Here is a 19,899-nt window from a genome sequence, read left to right as displayed (position 1 = left end):
TGGGGGGGGAGAAAGGAGTAGAAGGAGAGGGACAAGCAGACTCGGTGCTGAGTGTCGAGCCTGATGTGGGGCTCGATCCCATAACCCTGAGATCACAACCTGAACCAAAATCAAGAGTCGGAGGCTTAACCGACTGAACCACCTAGGTGCCTCAATAATTCCTATTTTCTTATTTTTATGACAATATAAGTAAAACATAGGGAGTGATAACTTCAAGTGAAATTCCTAGCAAACATCTCCTCTCTATATATCTAATTTTTCTCCCCCATAGTGCCTACCCAGAACACTGCACAAATAAACAATTAAAATATGTATTTCGTTTGTTGTTACTCTGAAATTATCAAAATGTTTTCTTTTTAAAAACTGGACACTTCAAATAAAATGTCCTATGTAGAGGAAGAGCATATCCAAAATGGTATATATTTGCTTTAAAACTGGAACTTACATATGAATAAGTTAAGAGCCAAAAATCTCCAGCAGAAAACAGTATTATTATGGGCATTCAAAGAAAGAAAAGTCACAGCCATAAACTCTAATCCACAGTGTGCTGCATTCAGCACACTGTCAGAGCTTAAAAAATATTAAAAAATTGATCAAAGCAGAAGCTCAGCCTCCAGGAGTTAATGATCAGGGGAACAGCTCTGTTTGAATGCTCTGACACACAAATAGAGGAGTTCTGCAGCTCCGACTCTCCAAAAGAATGCAAACATCAAAAATAGGTCAAAGACAAAAGAAGCCTTTGAACAAAGCTGCAGAAAACTCTTCAGAGAAACTTTCACCTAAAACAAAATTCCTTCCTGCCTATCAAACTCATGTGAGAGAAGCAGCTATGGTAGTATTGTTTAAATCTTTAAAAATCAATTTATCATTAATTAGTTTTAAAAGTCAAATTTTTAAATTCATTTAAATGTGTTTATTTTCATGTTACTAAAGAGTTATAAATTCCAATTCAATGCCTAATTTGTGGACTTTATCTTCTATAAAATGATAGCATGTTAGCCAAAATACTCTTAAATGATGACATGCTATCTAGGGGACTACGTAAAGGGTTCCCCAATTACCAAAGAGGCCTGTCCCTTCCCAAAAAATCAAAAATACCAAATCTGCCCTCTAAAAATGTTTATGAACCAAATAAATGGAAAAACTCAGTGTAATCTTTCTATATTCTAAAGGTGTATGATTTGATTCATCATGAAAACATGTGACCAACAAGTTTTATAAGACAGATCTCCAGTATTAAGAAACTGAATCATAGGAAGGTAATGATTTGGAGCGCCGATGCTGCCACAAGGCAGGACTTCCAGCCTATACAGTACAAAAGTCCTACTACTTTGTAAGAAATATAATCTTTTTCCTTTAAATAGTATTATAGTATATACTTTGCTTGATTTTAGACACCTGAATGAATTATAGTCTTGCCAAATATGAAATTTAAATTTTCATACGTAGGGAACATAAATAAATGGAAAATCAATTTCACTAATCTATGTAACAGCTGCACGTGGCTGACAAAAGCATTCGCATTTGGGGCCAAACATTTAGCAAATAACATTTGTATGTCCCTTAGCTGAACTCAGGAAATATGATTACGTTAATAAAAGTGTCTCCTGGCCAAGAAGCGTCCTTCCCCCGGATATATCCGTCCTTGTCCCGCTCATCTCCCTCCCAACACTGAGCCCTGCTCACAGAGGAAGGAGGCGAGAAGAAAAAGGCAGAGTCTGAGCGCACCAGAGGGAAGGGACACTACTCATTTGCTTCGCTTAGACTCAGCCAGGCTGCTGCAAACTGTGAACAACTTGTGTGGAAAGCCTCCTCATGGAAGGGAGTATCATAAAAAAAGCAAACTGTCAACACACACACACGCCGTGGGGGATTTCTGTTCAACTGGAAGGACCGAGACTATGATTGAGGCTTAGGACCCATGGCACAATTTTCCTCACAAACTAATCATCTTCCCTCCTTTGAGAAACGGAAGTGAATTTTTAAAAAACGCCCAAGAGAACCGTGTGTCCCCAGTACCTGAAACTCTGTAGATGCCTTCACACTTCATGCCGTACTTCTCTACGTAATCCACGCACTCGCGGAAAACCGCCGGCAGCCGAATGCCGTCATACATCATGGTCCGCTCGGCTGCATCGGTCAAGGGAACTCCAAAAATGGGTTTGAGATTCGGAACATCAATCTGAGGCACCTCTGGCTCCTGAATTGGCTTCTTCTTTTTCTTCTTTTCCTTCCACTGTTTAACAACATCAGCTGCCGTCAAGTCTTTTGACTTCTTCTCTTTATGTTTCTCTTCTTTGTGCTTTTCTTCTTTATGTTTTTCCTCTTTGGGCTTCTCTTTTATTTTAAAATCCTTCTCTTTCTTTTTAGAAAAGCTGGGCTTCTTAAAAACATGGATTCCCTTGGACCTCTTCATTTTGGAAGGACTTTCAGCTTCATCTCCAGAGCTATCTTCCTGAAAGGCAGCATAGCCTTCAGCTGCCAAAGAAATGCAGGAAACAGAAGTCATCTATCTGTTTAATGTCAAACCGTCCATAAACTTTCTAAAAACAGGACCCAAAAAAAACTGCTACCAGGCCCTGGCTACCTCACTTTTCACTTCCGGGCCAATCCCTCCTGGGTACTGCCAGAAATGAAACGGGTTATCTTCTCAGGTAAATGAGACGTGGCAGTGACATCTCCTGACCACAAGAGGGAGGAGAAATGCAGAGTGCCGGTGACCTTTACAACAGGTTTTAGCTGGAACTTCAGCAAACCAAATATGATGATACACAACAAAGGATCTACAGAGAGGGCTAATGGAAAGAGTCCTTCCATAATATAATGTTTTTTCATCATCTGACGATGTCTTCTTACTTCAGATTTTTTTCATACATTGGGTCCCTGTAATTTGAAGCAATCTGACACCACTGACAAAAATGGCACTGCTGTTTGGAAGCTCCAGCCCTTGCCCTATCACAGCCCGCCCTCTTGTCACTAGCTGTTAAGTTCTTTCTGGAGACCACAGCAGGGACTAAATTCTCGTTTGGGTGGAGGACAGAACCAGGAAATTCCCCATCTCCCGATGGTGGCTGAATGCATCGGCCCGTTTCTCTGCATCACCGGCCTTGGTTTCCATACACTGAGGCTTGCTTTATATCGTATAAGAACTATCCTAGTTTGGTTTTGTTGTTGACAAATATAATTCTCCTATTCTTTTCTTTTTTTTTTTTTTTTCTTTTTTTTTAAGATTTTATTTATTTATGTGACAGAGAGACAGCCAGTGAGAGAGGGAACACAAGCAGGGGGAGTGGGAGAGGAAGAAGCAGGCTCATAGCAGAGGAGCCCGATATGGGACTCGATCCCGGAACGCCGGGATCACGCCCTGAGCCGAAGGCAGACGCTTAACGACTGCGCTACCCAGGTGCCCCGTCTCCTATTCTTTTCTTTAGCCAGCTGCCTTACAAGCTATTTCGTAACAAATATTTAAAAATATTTCGCAAATTACCCTCTATTTAAAATACCACAAACTCCACACCAACCAGAAGGGCAGAAACCTTAAGGGCATGATAGCATGATATAAAGCCACTGTAGTTCTCAGACACTGCTGGTGTGAGTGTAAACTGGTACACCCACTCTGGAAAAGTGTTTTGCTGGATCTACTACTGCTAAAATGAGCATGGCCTATAAGAGAGCAACTCCACTCCCAGGCATACACAATAGAAATGTATAAACACCTACAACGACACTCACAGAAGCCCTATTCATGAACTAAAAATGGAAAACAACCCAAATGACCAATAACAGCAGAGTAAATTTTAGTATATTAAAGCAATGAAACAAAACCCAGCAAAACAAATGAACAAATTACCACCACGTGGAATAACATGGATGAATCTAACAAATATAACTTTGGGTGAAAGAAACTAGACGCAAAAGGAAATACGCTTTCATTTACATAAATTCAAAATAGGCAGTTTCGGGCTATCTTGAAAGAAGCTTACCTTTGGGAAGGGTTGGGGACTCCCTTTGAACCGATAATGGAAGGGAATTTCTAGGGTGCTGATAATGCTCTATTTACAGATGCTTATAATTACAAGGACATATGTCCATTTTGTGATAACTCATTCAAGTTATGTACAATTTGTGCATTCTGCCTCAGTGTTATGCTTCAAAAAACAAATTAACTTAAAAATACCATAAAATTCAAAATAAAGCAATACTCAAAATAACTCACCTGATCTGCTTTTAACATACTAAAGAGCTATGCTTAAACAATTCATCTTTCCTACTGAATAGGAACTATAAACAGAATACATTATGGCATTTGCTTAAGACAAACAAATAACTACTTTTTTCACAGTTCCAATAAAGTGTAGTTACCCCAACTGGCTTACACAACCTAGCCAAGAAAGTAATATTCTATATAAGTCAAATTCCAATATCTACTTCTTATACATTATTTAAAATAACCAATATAAGAAACTTCCACCAAAAAGCTTTACCATTTCTGGAAATTTGGTATTTTTATTTACAAGAGTAAAACCCTAAAATATGACTCTAGTATACAAAAACTGAGACCCAGAAAAGAACAGAAAATATCAAACAAGAGTCTTTGGACATATTCCCAGAAGATAGCAGGTACATGGGATTAGAGTAAGAGTTTATCTAAAATGTATCAAAAGTGTAGAGAAAAATGGCACTTACTCCTTTTTTCTTTTTTCTTAAATTTTCCTTTTTTCTTCCCATGGTCTTTCTCATCATCAGACACTATGTCAGGAGGTTCATGGAGGCTGTCATGGGGAGGAGAGGGCTCGCCAGTGCGGTACAATCCAGGGAACTTAGTAGGGCTGATCTCCTCAGAGCTGGGGGTTCGGGTAAGACCACTGCCATGCTCCACCCTGCGGTGTTCACTGGGGCTGCTGGTGGGGGGCAGGAAGCACTCAGTCATTCTGCCTCCCTGACGAGACAGTGAAGAGGGTTTCTCTGTTACCTATCCATTACACCTGCACACAGGGAGAAAAGGTCATTAACACCAACCAAACACAAAAGCACCACACACACACAAATGTGGTGAGTAATCCTGCATTTACAAATCAAAAATATTTCTCTTCACGACCCCTCTTAAAAAATATTCATTTTATCATCTCAAGGTATTTTCCATTCATCACACATTTCAGTTCTCAAAGAGCTTTTGTAGAAAGCACTACATCTTTAAGTATTAGAAAGATAAACCAAATGAAAATCAGAGTTCTCAGAGTAGTATACAGAGTTCCTTTTACAAAGAAGTCCCCATTGTAAGGGGTTTCATTTTGACTGCTCTATCCAACATAAAATCTTACTATTTTCCTTTAGGTTATGAACAAACAACTATAAATAATGAATTACAAAGACAACTTATATAGCTATGCATGAATAATTCAGAATCATAATTAAAATTTACAACAGTTGTAGTGATGTATTTGATGACTCAACACAATTATAGATCCCTAATTATAGTTCTATATTGCATGATATTAAGTCATTTGTGTGTTGATAATAACTATTTTATTTCGTACTGCAATTATGTTGAAAGAAACAAGGGAGCCCTTATTTGCTCAATCCTAAAATACACACAAAACAGATTCACTAGAACGGACACTGCAAAGGACAAACACGGTAAGAACTCAAGATTTGTTCACTTTTTCTTCCCTAGACAAAGGTTACTACAGTCTAGGTACAGTGTTCAAAAGTTACTTGGATTAGCTCTTATTCCTTTAATATCCTTATGATACTCATTTGGAAAATTATCAGAATCACTTGTTTCTCTTTGCACTTACTTTTAAGGTTATTTTGCAATTTAAGAAATCTACAAGCCCTATATGGCAAGACCAATAAATCTGACCATGAACAGTCAAGATGAGCAAATGTAAAAAAATAAAATAAAAATTAAAATTTGCAATAGCTAAGTTCCTTAAACAGCAAAGAGTTCTTATAAATCACTAAAATATGAACAAATCAATACACCTACACAAAGGATATGATGTAATTCATAGAAAAATGACTAATATCCATATGAAAATAATGTTCAAGTACAATTCTAATTTTTAAAAGCATAAACTAAAACAATAAGTTACCTTTTTTCTAACATCAGACTGGCAAAGAACAAAAAAGTTCATAACACCCAATGTTGGTAGAGATACAAGCAAAGAGGGACTCATGAGAATATCTACTAATAACAGAAGTATACATTAGCACATCTTTTTTGAAAAGCAATTTGGCAGTATCTATCAAAATACGAAATGTACTCTCTGATCCAGGCATTTCTTTTAGGAATTTATCCTTCAGATAGACTTTTATAAGAATTCAAAGATGTACACATGAAAATATTCATTTCAGCACTGTAAAAGCAAAAATGTAATAATCTTAATGGCTATCTATAAAAGATTAGTTAAATTATGACTTATCCATATAAAAGAATCTAAATTAATACACACAATTTCTGAAAGCATGTTAAGAAACAGTTAACTACTGTTAACTCAGAAGTGGTAAAATGGGAGGGAGAGAAAAAGTATTTTTTTATTCCTTCTACATAGTTTGAAACTTACCATGTCCTTCTATTACTTTTATTACTATTGCTTTAAAAAATACACAGGCCGTGTTTTTTTAATTTCATAAAAATCATGCAGCATTTAAAATCATGTTTTTAATACTATTTAATAATGTGGGGGAAAACTTTATTTACAGCACAATATCAATATTTAAGTATATGAACATATATGCAAAAAAATCGTTAAGAACAGGGGCTCCTGGGTGGCTCAGTCAGTTAAGTGTCTGACTCTTAATTTCAACTCAGGTCGTGATCTCAGGTTATGAGATCAAGTCCTGAGTCAGGCTATGCACTGGACCTCTAGCCTGCTTGGGATTCTCTCTCCCTCTCCCTCTGTCCCTTCCCTCCCTCACTCACATACACACACATTCCCTCTCTAAAAAAAAAAAATCATAAGAACAAGAGAATGTTAATAACGATTACCTCTGAATTATAAGATCATAAGTGACCTATGTTTTCTTCCTATCTTCCTGCATTTCACAATTTTTCTACCCAGTATGCATTATTGCTCATATAATCAGGAAAACATAAAAAAGAGCAGAAAGTTCTCCAATCATTAAAGGATCTGTAAGCATCACTCTAATTCTTCTGTTTTTCTGTTTGGCTATTGTTTTTTAGACATACAGGCTATTTCTCTTCAACCAAAGGCATCATAAATTTTGACAATCACAGGCTTTAAGAGTTCAGGCAGAGCTAGAGCCCAACAGCATCACAGTTACACATTCACAGGTGAGAAAACTGAGCTCTAAGGACCGAGGAAGCCAGAACACAGCTGGAAGGAAGGAGCACAGCTGTAAACTACAGAAATAAACCTGCTTACAGGCATTCCTTCCACACTGAGCCATTTTGTCTTATGCTCCCCTGGCTTTGCACATGCTATCTTCACTCCCAGAAAGCCAGCCCTCCTTCCCACACTTCTGTATGGCCAATACACACCCATCCTTCACCATGATGCCTGAAAGTGGGTATGAGGAATCTTTTTGAAATGATGGAAACAGCCCAGATTTGGATTGTGGTAATGGTTATGCAAACCAGCTGATTTACTAAAAATCACTGAATTACACATTTAAAGAGGGTGGATCTTATAGTACGTAAATTACACCTAAATAGAGCTGTTAAAAAAAAACAACAACAACAACAACAACAACCACACAGGAATAATTTCCAGCAACACTTTATCCAGGAATCCTCCCTCATCACTCCTTTCCTGTGCTCCCCAAATCTCCGGAACACACCTCCAGCACTGCATGCACTGTGCTGTTTTAATTAACGGAGCACCCATCTGTCCAGCAAATTCGTGAGCTCCAGCATTGAACACAACACAGGGCGTTACAGGAAGTACTCAAACATCTATTTAATGAACTAATCAGTTTCTTTCATGTTCTCAACATACTGTAGACTGCTGATGAGACAAAGACCAGAAGAAATGAACGTGACCCTTAGCCTTACATTTTAATTAAGGAAACAAAGCAATGGAACTCAAACTTTATTTGAATTCCTGTGGCTTCAGCAACATTCACATACATTAACTAACCTTAGTACATCCTGTGAGAAAAGAAGTACTTTTCCAGGTTCACAAACGGGGGAGCCACGGCTAGAGGGCCACAGTAACTTACCTAAGTCACACAGCAAGAAGTAAAACTGGGATCTACCCTGAAGCATACATTCTTTCCACTACACTGCCCTTCATGTCTCACACCCAAGAAGAGAGTACACGCATGCCTAGAGGGACAGCACGGTACAGACACAAGCAGAAACACGGGGCTTATTTGTGGGATGGTAGCAAGCCTGGTCTGGTGGGAGCAGTTCCTGGGAAGAAGGATAGGAAAGGCATGGAAAGATAAGGCGGGTTCTGAACTGAATGCCAACTGAGTGCCCAGCTGAGGACACCAGGCTTGATGTGGGAGCTGAGTCATCACCAATTCCAAAGCCTGGAAGTGACAAAACTGGCAGTAAGAGGAGTGAGGGCAGGAATATATACAACCAAATGCCACACAGACTTAGGTCGTTCTCTCCTGCCCTGCAGCACTTTGTAACTTATGCCTACACGCACATGTTCTCCCAGTTCATTTACTATCATTAGTTTCCATCCTAGACTGATAAAGAAGACAGGTTTGTTCATAAGGCATTCAATAGATTATCTTGCAAAAACTATTCTAGACAAATATTTGTTGACTTGCTTCCCCTATAGTTGAGAATGAGTAGAAAGAAGGGCAGCAGCTAACAGCATCCCTGAAGGGGTGAAGGCCTGAATACAGGATGATTAAAAGCAACAATATGTTTCCATGAGGACACACTGGAGCACTGGGGAGCCACAGCAAGCCTACACTTCACCAAATAAAAGGGCAGAAGCGGTCTCAGAGGGTCCATGGTAAATCTGAGTATGAACAGCCAAAGGTAAGAAAATAAAACAAAAATCAGAAATTCCTACTTCTAAGGCAACAGAAGAACTGATGTAAATTTGTAAATATCTGTAAAAAGAATACTTACCCCAACTCCTCTTGGTAAGTACAACTAAAACTCCTGGATACTAGATTTAAAAAAAAAAAAGACAACAGACTGAGTGAAGACAGCTGGTGGGTTAGGGACCTCAGGATTCCAAGAACAAAAGAGCTGGTAGTTCCCAGAGTTTTCTTTTTACCTCTACATTCCAGATTTGGAACTCACGAAGTCCAAAACCCAGAAACACTGCTGGGCATAGATTAAACAACAAAAGCCTGCTCTCTCTAGCCAAAGGACCAGGACAGGGGTTGCCCTGCAAGATGAAAACTTTTAGATAATAGTGGAGTTAGTAAACAGCTCCAGGCAAACACCAGGAAAAATCTGTAGTCCTGCCCCAACCACACCAGTAAGAGGGAGATTAGATTTGTACCGTCACAGGGGTACCCCAGGTGGGGAGCTGGGCCTTTCACACCTGCCAGCTGGTAAGAGTGCTCTGCTCTTGCAAGGGTGTCAGTGGAGACCACATGAAGAATCTGGACTTCCACCCCCAAACTGTAACTAAGCGCCCCACTCCATTCCTGCTGGGTAGTCTCAGGAGGTCTAGTGAAGAGTTAGGATTTTCACCATCACCCAGTGGTAAGGAGGCCACCCCACCTCAGTGTTAATGGAGATCACATGGGAAGCCAGAAGCAAAAGAAGAAAAAAGAAAACCTCCAAAGAAAAGATTAATTACACAGAAAACAAACTGCAATATAGAAGTAAAACCAATAATTACATTACAGGCAATGGACTAAGCATTCCAATAAAAAGGCAGAGATAATCAGAGTGCACAAAAAGCAAGATTCAATAATACGCTGTTTATAGGAGATCCACTTTAAAAATAATTACTACACAAGTTAAAAGCAAATGAATGGAAAAGATATACCATACAAACACAAAACACCAGAAAGGTGGAATCACTACAATACCAGACAAAACAGACTGCAAGACAAGACGCACTGCCAGAAATAAAGGACATTCCCACAGTCATAAATGACGCAATTCTACACATGTACACGCCTAACAACAGAACTTCAAATACAGGAAGCAAAATTGACAGAACTAAAGAGAGAAACAGACAAATCCCCAATTATCATTATCACAGAACTCTCTCAGTAAATGACAAAAACAAGTAAATATAGGCAAAAATATCTCAGCTGGGACACAAAAAGTACAAACCATAAAAGAACAAATTGAAAAATGAGATTTCATCAAAAGTTACTATCTACACACCGAAAGAAAATTAAATTAGGAAAAATAAACGACAAGCTATGTACTGGATGAAAATATTTGTAATACATATATCTGACAAAGAACTCGTTTCTTTAGGAAAAAGCATGCATATGTATATATACAATTTATAAGATATATATGATCTTACAAATCAATAAGACAAACTAATTAAAAAATAACAAGCAAATAATAACAGCAAGCAAAAGATACAGATACTTCACCAAAGAAAATACACAAATAATCAAAAAGCACATGAAAACAATGCTCAATATCATACTCTTCAAGGAAATGCAAATTAAAATCACATTATCTCCTATATACCTACTATAATCACTAAAATTAAAAGGACTACCAGTACCAAGTGTGGACATCAATGTGGAGCAACTGGTACTCTCATCTGCTACCGACAGTAAGTTAAAACAGCACAATCACTTTGAAAAAGTACTTAATAGTTTCCTGTAAAATTAACATACACTTTTTTTTTAAGATTTTATTTATTTGTCAGAAGCAGGGGGAGCAGCAGGCAGAGGGAGAGGCAGACTCCCTGCTGAGCAAGGAGCCCAATGCAGCACTTAATCCCAGGACTCTGGGATCATGACCTGAGCTGAAGGCAGACACTTAAGGAACTGAGCCACCCAGGCGTCCCAACATACACTTTTATCACCTAACAATTCCACTTCCAAGTATTTACTTAAGAGAAATGAAAATGTAAGCGCACCCAAAGACTTGTCAGTGAAAGTTCATGTTACCTTTACTTAGGATAGACAAAAACTGAAGATGACCCAAATATCTATCAAAAAGCAAAAGTTAACAAATTATGATATATCCTCATGATGAAATATTATTCCGCAATAAGAAAGAATGAATTACTGACAGATACAACCACACAGATGAGTCTTAAATACAATGAACCAAAAACCAGACACAAAAGAATACACACTGCATGAGTCCATGTATATGGAATTCCAAAAGAAGCAAAACTAATCTGTAGTGATGGAAAGCCAATCAGAGGTACTGTTGGCCAGATGGGGTAGGCCGGGAAAGTGAATGCAAAGAAGTAAAAGAGAATTTGGGGGGTGATAAAATGTTCTACATCATGATTGTGGTGATGGTTTCATAGGTATACACAACTGTCAAAACACAATAACTGTACACTTCCAACTGGGTGCATTTTGCAGCATGTAAATTATACACCAATAAGATTTAAAAAAAAAGCAAGCTTTTTGAAAGAAATTGACAAGCTGATCCTAAAATTTTTAGAAATACACAAAACTTAGAAAAGCCAAAACCATCTTGAAAAAGTGCAGTTATTAAAGTTAAATTAATCAGTATGGTATTGGAGTATGGAAAGACAAATACGTTGGTGAAACAAAACAAAATTCAGAATGAGACCCATATAGTCAATTGATTCTCAATAAAGCCTCCAAAGGAATTCATAGGGGAAAGGAAAGTCTTCAACAAATGGTGTTGGATAACCATGTGAAAAAAAAGAGAAGCTCAAGCCACTCTGTCACATCATACACAAAATGTAATTCATGATAAATCATACATGCAAAATTTAAAAGCCAATAACTATAAAACTTCTAAAGAAAAACAGATTTTTGAGACATCGGGTTAAGAATTTCTCAGACAGGACCAGAACACATTAACTGTAACACTAAAGATGGAAAAACTGGACCTTATCAAAAGTAAAAACTTCTGCTCATTAAAAAACACTATTAGGAAAATGAATAGTCAAGCCAGTCTTGGAAAAGACATTTACAGAATACATACCTGACAAAAAAGTTATATCCATAATATATAAAGAACTCCTTACAATTCAATAATAAAAAGACAAACAATCCAGAAAAAAAAAATGGGCAAAAGAGTTGAGCAAACAATTTACAAAGAAAAATATATGACTGGTCAAGAAGCCCACGAAAAAGCTCCAACTCGCTAAACACTGAAGAAATGCAAATTAAAACCGGGTGAACTATCAAAAAACACTATCTAGAATGGCTGAAATTTAAATGGAACGAGATCATTCCCAACACTGGTGAAGATGTGGAACATCAGGAAGTTTAATACATTGCCAGTGGGAATGTAAAGTTTAACCACTTTCGGAAAGTGTTTGACAGTATCTTTCGTTAAATCCTACTATATGACCTAGCAATTCCACTGCTATTTACCCAAGAGAAATGGAAACATATCCACAAAGACTTATGATCAGAGTAACTTTATTCATAAAAACTAGAAACGTCTACATTTTCATCAAGAGACTAGAGAAACTACAATATACTCATATTAGCATTTTTTAAATATTAGCGTTTTTGAGAAGGAACAAACTACTCCTACACACAACAAAACAGATGGATTTCAAGTCAGCACACCCAGACACAAAGATCACATAATGTATGGTTCTGTTTATACGAAGTTCTGAAACAATTCAAAAGAATTTAAAACTGTGGTTGTGAGGGTGTGGGGCAGAACCAGGCACTGAGGACAAAACAGCAGGAGAGAATTTTCTGGGTTGACAGCTATGTGCTATATCTTAACAGGCATGTGGGCTATATATATGTACACATTTGTTAAAATTTACTAAACTATACATTTCACTGAATATCAATTATATCTCAATAAAATCTCACAGAAGGGAAAAGCCATGGATGCTACACACAGAGATGACTGTGATCATGAGCCATTAAAAAATACAGAACCTCCTTTTCAAATATTCCTACTCCCACCCCTACCATAAACATCCCACTGCCCCTATACCCCAAATCACTACAATAGGAATGTCTCTTTTAATCTTTCCTCCAGAGAGAACTGCAGGTAAAAAAATGGGGTTTTTTCGTCACCATAGTTTTTAATGAAGAAACGTGTTTAAAACTGTAAAGGAAAAAAAGGGCATGAGATGGCAAAATCTTAGAAGCAAAGTGGTTAAACAAATTGAAAATATTACTGCACAAACATTAAAATATTAAAGTATATATATGGCATATAAAATACAGTACAAATGCAGGGGTTACACTATACTAAAGATAAAAAATGTTACTTCTTCGACATCTGACAAAAAGTACTAAAAGTGTAAAGCACTTTTATGACAGTTTTAATTTATAAGCAAAAAAATAATTTATAAGCAAAAAAAAGTTTCATAAAACTAGACTCAATTTAACTAAATAGTGGCATAAAAACATTCACTTTTTCTCCAAAGAACTATGATATACACTATTCTTAAAATAGTCTTTTCTACTCAGGTATCAGTATTAATCAGTACATGTAATAAGAATCACTCACCCATGCAAAAGGACAAAGTAATATAAGTAGGGAAGAAAGAAAGATTGCTAAATTAAAGTCTCCTGAAATGAGCTTTCGAGAATAACTCTAATGGTTTATTAAACTTGATAATATCAACACAGAAAAAGACCTATTCCAGAAAACCAATAACCTGCTGAACTAGTTTACAAGTCAAACAAATTCAGCATTTTATAAATGCTCTTTATTAATAAATACCAAGCTAAAATTCATTAGAAGCAGCTTTTCCTTGTTTTTCTAGTTTTTAAAAATAAGCAGTAAACTAAGAGTCTCCAACCTAAATCTCTACAAGAGAACCCAAATACTAACTCATTAATATATTACATACTGAAACTCTACTCAGTATTAACCTACTATTTGGGAATGCCAAATTTTGTGAACAGTATCTGCACACACAATGTATTCTGTTCTTCAAATTTCTCAAAATTAAAGGATAAGAGTGCTCAGATCACAAGAGACCACTAAGCACCCCACACAATAAATGAAGAGACCCACACCAAAGCACGTTATGAAGTTTCAGAGCACAAGGGGATAGAAAGAGGATACTAAAATAGATTCCTCCAGGAAGAGCACTTACAAAGGATCAGGGACAATTTGCCAACAGGAACACTGGAAATTTAAAGACAGTAAAGAAAGTAGATTCTAAATTCTGAAAGAAAATTAGTTCCAAGCATATAGGGAGAATTGGGGCACCTGGGTGGCACAGTCGTTAGGCGTCTGCCTTCGCTCAGGGCGTGATCCCGGTGCTCTGGGATCGAGCCCCACATCAGGCTCCTCCGCTGGGAGCCTGCTTCTTCCCCTCCCACTCCCCCTGCTTGTGTTCCCTCTCTCGCTGGCTGTGTCTCTCTGTCAAATAAATAAATAAACTAAATAAATAAATAAATAAGAAAGCAAGCATATAGGGAGAATAAAGACATTTTCAGACACACAGTGTCAAGGAAGGTACTTCCCATACACTTACTCAAGAATCCCAACGACCTGAGTGCAACCCTGGAAAGCAGCAAAGGCAGCCCCAGGAAAAGCAGGCATGTGACCAACTAGTGACACAGTTCACAGTGACACAGGAGGAAGAAGAGCTCCCGAGGACAATGAGATTTACAGACCTCTGGACATATGGAAAAGAATAGTAAGATCTGGTAAAGAGCTGCTGGAGCTTTTGGAATAAATCTGTCATAGGAACAGAATAGAAAAACAAATTAAAAATAAGAGATAACCATTAACTGTTAGGAAAATTAAAAAGTAGATGAGAAAACAAAATTGTATTCTACTGCCTGGCTCGGCATTACACAATATTTATCCAGTCATCATAACGAAAACAATGAACACTGATTCAGTCAAACACTGTGACAGGCATGATTATATCAGAGGGCTAAAGGGAGGGAATTCAGGAAAGGCTATGAGACCTAAATCATCATCTACCATAACACCCAGTTAATACACCATACCTAAAACTGGAATCTAAAAAACAAAATAAATAAATAAAATAGCAGTTTATCATTTAGAAATAAGGACATAAATAACAAAGAAATAGCTAAAAGGAAAAAAATAAGACTGGGGGATGCAAGAATGAGATAGGGTTTTACAGTGTCTTTCAGTACTGCACTGGGGGGCCTCCAAGATCACTCCATGACCCACATAACTGGGCACAGAGTCATACTCATGGCTGAGATTTAGTACATGAAAGGATGCAAACCAAAAATAGCCAAGGAAAAGGCAAGTGGAGAGAAGTCCAGAGGACACCAGGCTCAAGCTTCCAAGAATCCTCTTGCAGTGGGGTCACAGAAACAAGCTGAACTCTTCCTTCCAGCAACAGTAACATGTGAAGTGTCGTCTGCGGGGCAGCTCCTTAGACTGAGCCCAAGGTCTCTGTGGAGCCGAGTTATGTACCAGAATTCCAGACTCCCAGAAAGAAAGCAGGTATTCAGCAGAAACCACACCGCTTTTACCAACAGTTGAGACACAGTAAGCCACTATTCTCATTTAGGAAAGTTTTACATACTGTAGGAAACTTAATAGTCAAGTTCTCCAACACCAGCCAAGGACAGACCCGGTAGGCAGGTCTTCTGTGGACAACAGTCTCAGCCCCCTGTAGTAACTCTGCACAAGTACTATTTGATACCTTAAACTATCTTATGAATTTTTCTGATACATTTTTAAAACAAAAAAATCAGGCGCCTGGGTGGCTCAGTTGGTTAAGCATCTGCCTTCGGCTCAGATCATGATCCCAGAGTCTTGGGATCAAGTCCCACATCAGGCTCCCCGCTCAGTGAAGAGTCTACTTCACCTTCTGCCCCTCCCCCTACTCATGCTCTCTCTCTCTCTCTCTCAAATAAATAAAATCTTTAAAAAAAAAACTTTAGAAAATCACGTCTTACAAAAAAGGAATACTGCCAATCTTACTTTTTTTTTTTTAAAGATTTTATTTATTTATTCGACAGAGATAGAGACAGCCAGCGAGAGAGGGAACACAAGCAGGGGGAGTGGGAGAGGGAGAAGCAGGCTCATAGCAGAGGAGCCTGATGTGGGGCTCGATCCCACAACGCCGGGATCACGCCCTGAGCCGAAGGCAGACGCTTAACCGCTGTGCCACCCAGGCGCCCCTGCCAATCTTACTTTAAAATCATATAAAAGGGGCACATGGGTGGTTCAGTCAGTTAAGTGTCCAAGAATGACTGTAGCTCAAGTCATGATCCCACATCAGGCTCCATGCTCAGCCAGGAATCTGCTTGAGATTCTCTCCTCCTGCCTCTCCCCCGACTTGCACACACACACACACACACTCTCTCTCTCTCTCAAATAAATAAATCTTTAAAAAATTAAAAAGAAATAAAAGAAAAGGGATTTCTCTTAAAATATCAATATTATTGTCCAAGAAAAAATGTTTTTAAGTTAATAAACAAAATGGGACAGATATAATCCTTCAAATGAAGCAGATAAAGTTTAGAGTAGTTCATATCATCAACAATGAAATTCCTCCCATGACAGTATGTTTGAGGTTTATGACCTGTGCCCAGGAAATGCAAACTCGTATTCACATTTACAGGATTGACAACACATCCCTATAGACCAACTGCCATCCAATTCAGCTGTTATATAATTAGTCCTTTCAGATCTTCTAACATTTGTTTAGGGCTGTACTTTAATAGAGATTAATACTCTTTATGTGAGTTACTGTTTCTTTTCTGTACCTTTCTTATATATTATTTATCAGACTTAATCTTTAGTTTCTTCCCTATCCCCAGGAGATTATCCAAACAAATAAACATTAGAGTCCCACAAGCCACTCACAGAAATTCGCTGAATGACATAGTGATTTCATGTCTTCCACTCAGCTCCCCAACATTCTCAGTGTCACTGATTAAAACAATTTACCTAAGACAAGATATATGTGTAAAAGAAAATTTTAAAACGTAAAATTCGGAAGTTCATTACAATGAAAATGAACGTATGAATGCCTTTTCAATGCTGACATCTAACATACAGCTAATGACAAGAAAACAAAAAAACTAGTTAGTTCAGGAAACTGACATAATGCAATCTGTATAATCAACCTCCAGATGAGACCAAAAAAGAAACAGATTCATAAATACAGAGAACAAAACTAATGGTTGCCAGAGGGGACGGGGGTGGGCGGTTGAGCAAAATGGGTAAAGAGGAGTAGGAGGCACAGGCTTCCAGTTACGGAGTGAATAAATCACAGGGATGAAAGGTACAGCACAGGGAATACAGTCGATGGTATTGTAATAGCGTTGTATGGTGACAGATGGTAGCCACACTTGTGGTGCGCACTGTATAACATACAGAGTTGTGGAATCACTATTCTGTACACCTGAAACTAATGTAACATTCTGTGTCAACTGGACTTCAGTATCAAAAATAACAAAATAAAGAGCATAGCTTTAAAGTGAAAGTGAAAGTTCAGACTCTGAGGATTAGAATGTCAGGTGGTGTTGAGGCGCCTGGCACAGTCAGTTAAGCCTCGGACTCTTGGTTTCAGCTCAGATCATGACCTCAGGGTCCTGAGACTGAGTCCCCCCATCCCCCGGGGGCTTCCCACTCAGCAGGGAGTCTGCTCCTCCCACCTCTGTTTGCCCCTCCCCCTGCTCACGCACTCTCTAAAATAAATAATTAAAAAAAAAAGAGAGAATGTCAGGTGTTAGAAAATGAGCAGCTAAAACATATAGAAAATAATTCCACCTTCTGCCTCCAAGGTGGAAGACTGGAAAGGACACAATTTAATCCTACATACAGCTGTCCAAATCAAAGAGTATGTATGTTTATTAAATATCAGGGGAAAACCCACACCGGACTATTGTCTTTAAGCAAAATCAAAAGTGCTATCACTAGCTGTCACTCTAATACAAAGGACAAAAAAGTTTTCTCATTTAAAAAATCATAATAAATATCACTCGGTACTTAACAGAGAAACAGAACATTTTTAAAGGAATGGTATATTCTTTAGGGGGCGTGCGGAGACAGGCCTCTTTCCTGCCACATTTCATAATCACATAATCTATTCTCAAGTAAATCTTAAATGAGAACTTAACTGGAGAGTGGAAGGACCAACAAACTTTATTTAACAATAACTTTTAAAATGCACACTATTGGGGGCACCTGGCTGGCTCAGTCAGAAGAGCATGCAACTCTTGATCTGGAGGTTGTGAGTTCAAGTCCCATGTTAGGTGTAGAGATTACTAAACAAAACAAAACAAAACAAAAACAGAAACAAAACAATAAACTTAAAATGCACACCACTGGTTACAACAGAAACTGGACAGAAGTATCTAGTCTATGGTTCCCAAACAGTGCGCTGAGGCACCCAGAGCATCATAAGCCAAGTCCATACAGGAGCCATGGGGTATCTTCAATTTGAGACAAACAGTAGCATCCAACATCTTTCAGACACCGTACAAACTAAAAGAAGTTCAGTTTCAACATTAGGTTGAATGACATTCCTTTCAATGACATATCTTTGTGAAGTGAGATTTTGGGGAGTAGTTGCCACAATTTTTTTTAAAGTACCATGCGAAAATCAACATGAGACAAGAAATGAGAGTGGCAATGTCCAATCTGATTACAAAGTATTAATATGTACAGTATCCAGCAGGCACAGGCAAACCATTAATTTTAGTTATTTAAGAATGAAATAAAAATATTATTTTCTCTTTCAATTATGTATTTTTTTTTCAGATGTCTACTAAATTGTCATGACATAAATACATATTAAGTTGTGTGAACCTAACAACATAACACACTATTAGGAACTATTAGGTATTTTGATTAGATGATACCAGGTCTAAGAGCAGAATATATACATGATGAGGCTGAAATACCATGTCATAAAAGAAGTAAAGAGTTATGAAAGATGCTTGGAATCAAGTCAAAAGAAAGGACTCAGAAGCCAACAAGAAGATGCTCCCACTGACCAAAAATTAATAAAATAATTGCAGTGAACTAAAATGTATCAAATATATTTAAATCCATGAGTTCACAATGATACTCAAAAATAAAACTCATTGGTCACTTCGGAGGATACTAAAGAACCATCTCATTATTTACAATAGCTGGTAAATAAAGGGGGGAAAGCATTTATTCTGAATTTCCTATACAAAGTGTTGATGCAACAAGTTTCTTTTGGTAATATCTTCCACCTAATAAACAAAGAAATGAAGGACTATTGCCACTTAATCAGCAATTTAAAAATGGATACTGGCAATGCTTTTCAACAGCTGCTAAGATCTCACAAAGAAAAAGAAAGAAACTACACCTTAATGTTCTCTCTGATGGACACATATACCAGCCTTACAAAAATAAGCAAATAACCTTAATCTAAGACTCAAAATCTATAGGGTATAAAATTTAGTTTCTTTAGTTAATAGTTTGCAAGAAAAAGAGAGGGGAAAGAGGGAGAGTGAACATAAAAATTAAGAGATTTAAGACCAAGAATGAGAAGACAAGCCATAGAATGGAAGAAAATATTCTAAAGACTACAATATAGTAAAGAACTGTCATGTACAAAGAGTTAAGTACAAATAACTCTTGAAACTCAACAATAAGAAAACAAACCAATTTATAAATGGGCAAAAGACAAGAGACATCAAAGAAGATACATAAATGACAAACATGAAAACTGCTCCATATCATGTCCCTAAGGAATTGTAAACTGATGAACCTGATAAAACAAATCTAGATTTTTAAAAAATTATTTTTCTTTAAGGGGCGCCTAGGCGGTTGTTGGTTAAATGTCTGCCTTGGACTCAGGTCGTGATCTCAGGGTCCTGGGATCGAGCCCCACATCAGGCTCCCTGTTCAGAGGGGAGTCT

The 19,899-nt window shown here is 37.7% G+C and overlaps 1 protein-coding gene across 3 annotated transcripts in view; it reads right to left on the bottom strand.

The window, feature by feature from the left end:
- The window catches only part of RALBP1 (ralA binding protein 1), a 54,636-nt gene that overhangs the window by 18,468 nt on the left and 16,269 nt on the right, over nucleotides 1-19,899 (bottom strand). For 2 of the 3 annotated variants that reach the window (XM_008690078.2, XM_040632723.1), the window contains exons 2-3: nucleotides 4,687-4,985; nucleotides 2,020-2,478 (exon numbers count right to left, since the gene is read on the bottom strand). In XM_008690078.2, the coding sequence (XP_008688300.1) occupies nucleotides 2,020-2,478; nucleotides 4,687-4,930 (703 nt within the window). In that variant the 5' untranslated portion in view covers nucleotides 4,931-4,985. Of the gene's footprint in view, nucleotides 1-2,019; nucleotides 2,479-4,686; nucleotides 4,986-16,864; nucleotides 16,943-19,899 lie in introns of those variants that run through there. The other variant, XM_040632724.1, reaches the window with a different exon arrangement.

The sequence above is a fragment of the Ursus maritimus genome, unplaced genomic scaffold (genome assembly GCF_017311325.1).
Source record: "Ursus maritimus isolate PB19 unplaced genomic scaffold, ASM1731132v1 scaffold_18, whole genome shotgun sequence".
Lineage (NCBI taxonomy): Eukaryota > Metazoa > Chordata > Mammalia > Carnivora > Ursidae > Ursus > Ursus maritimus.
The sequence above is the reverse complement of the archived record's forward strand: the minus strand, read 5'-3'. Positions and strand labels throughout refer to the sequence as shown.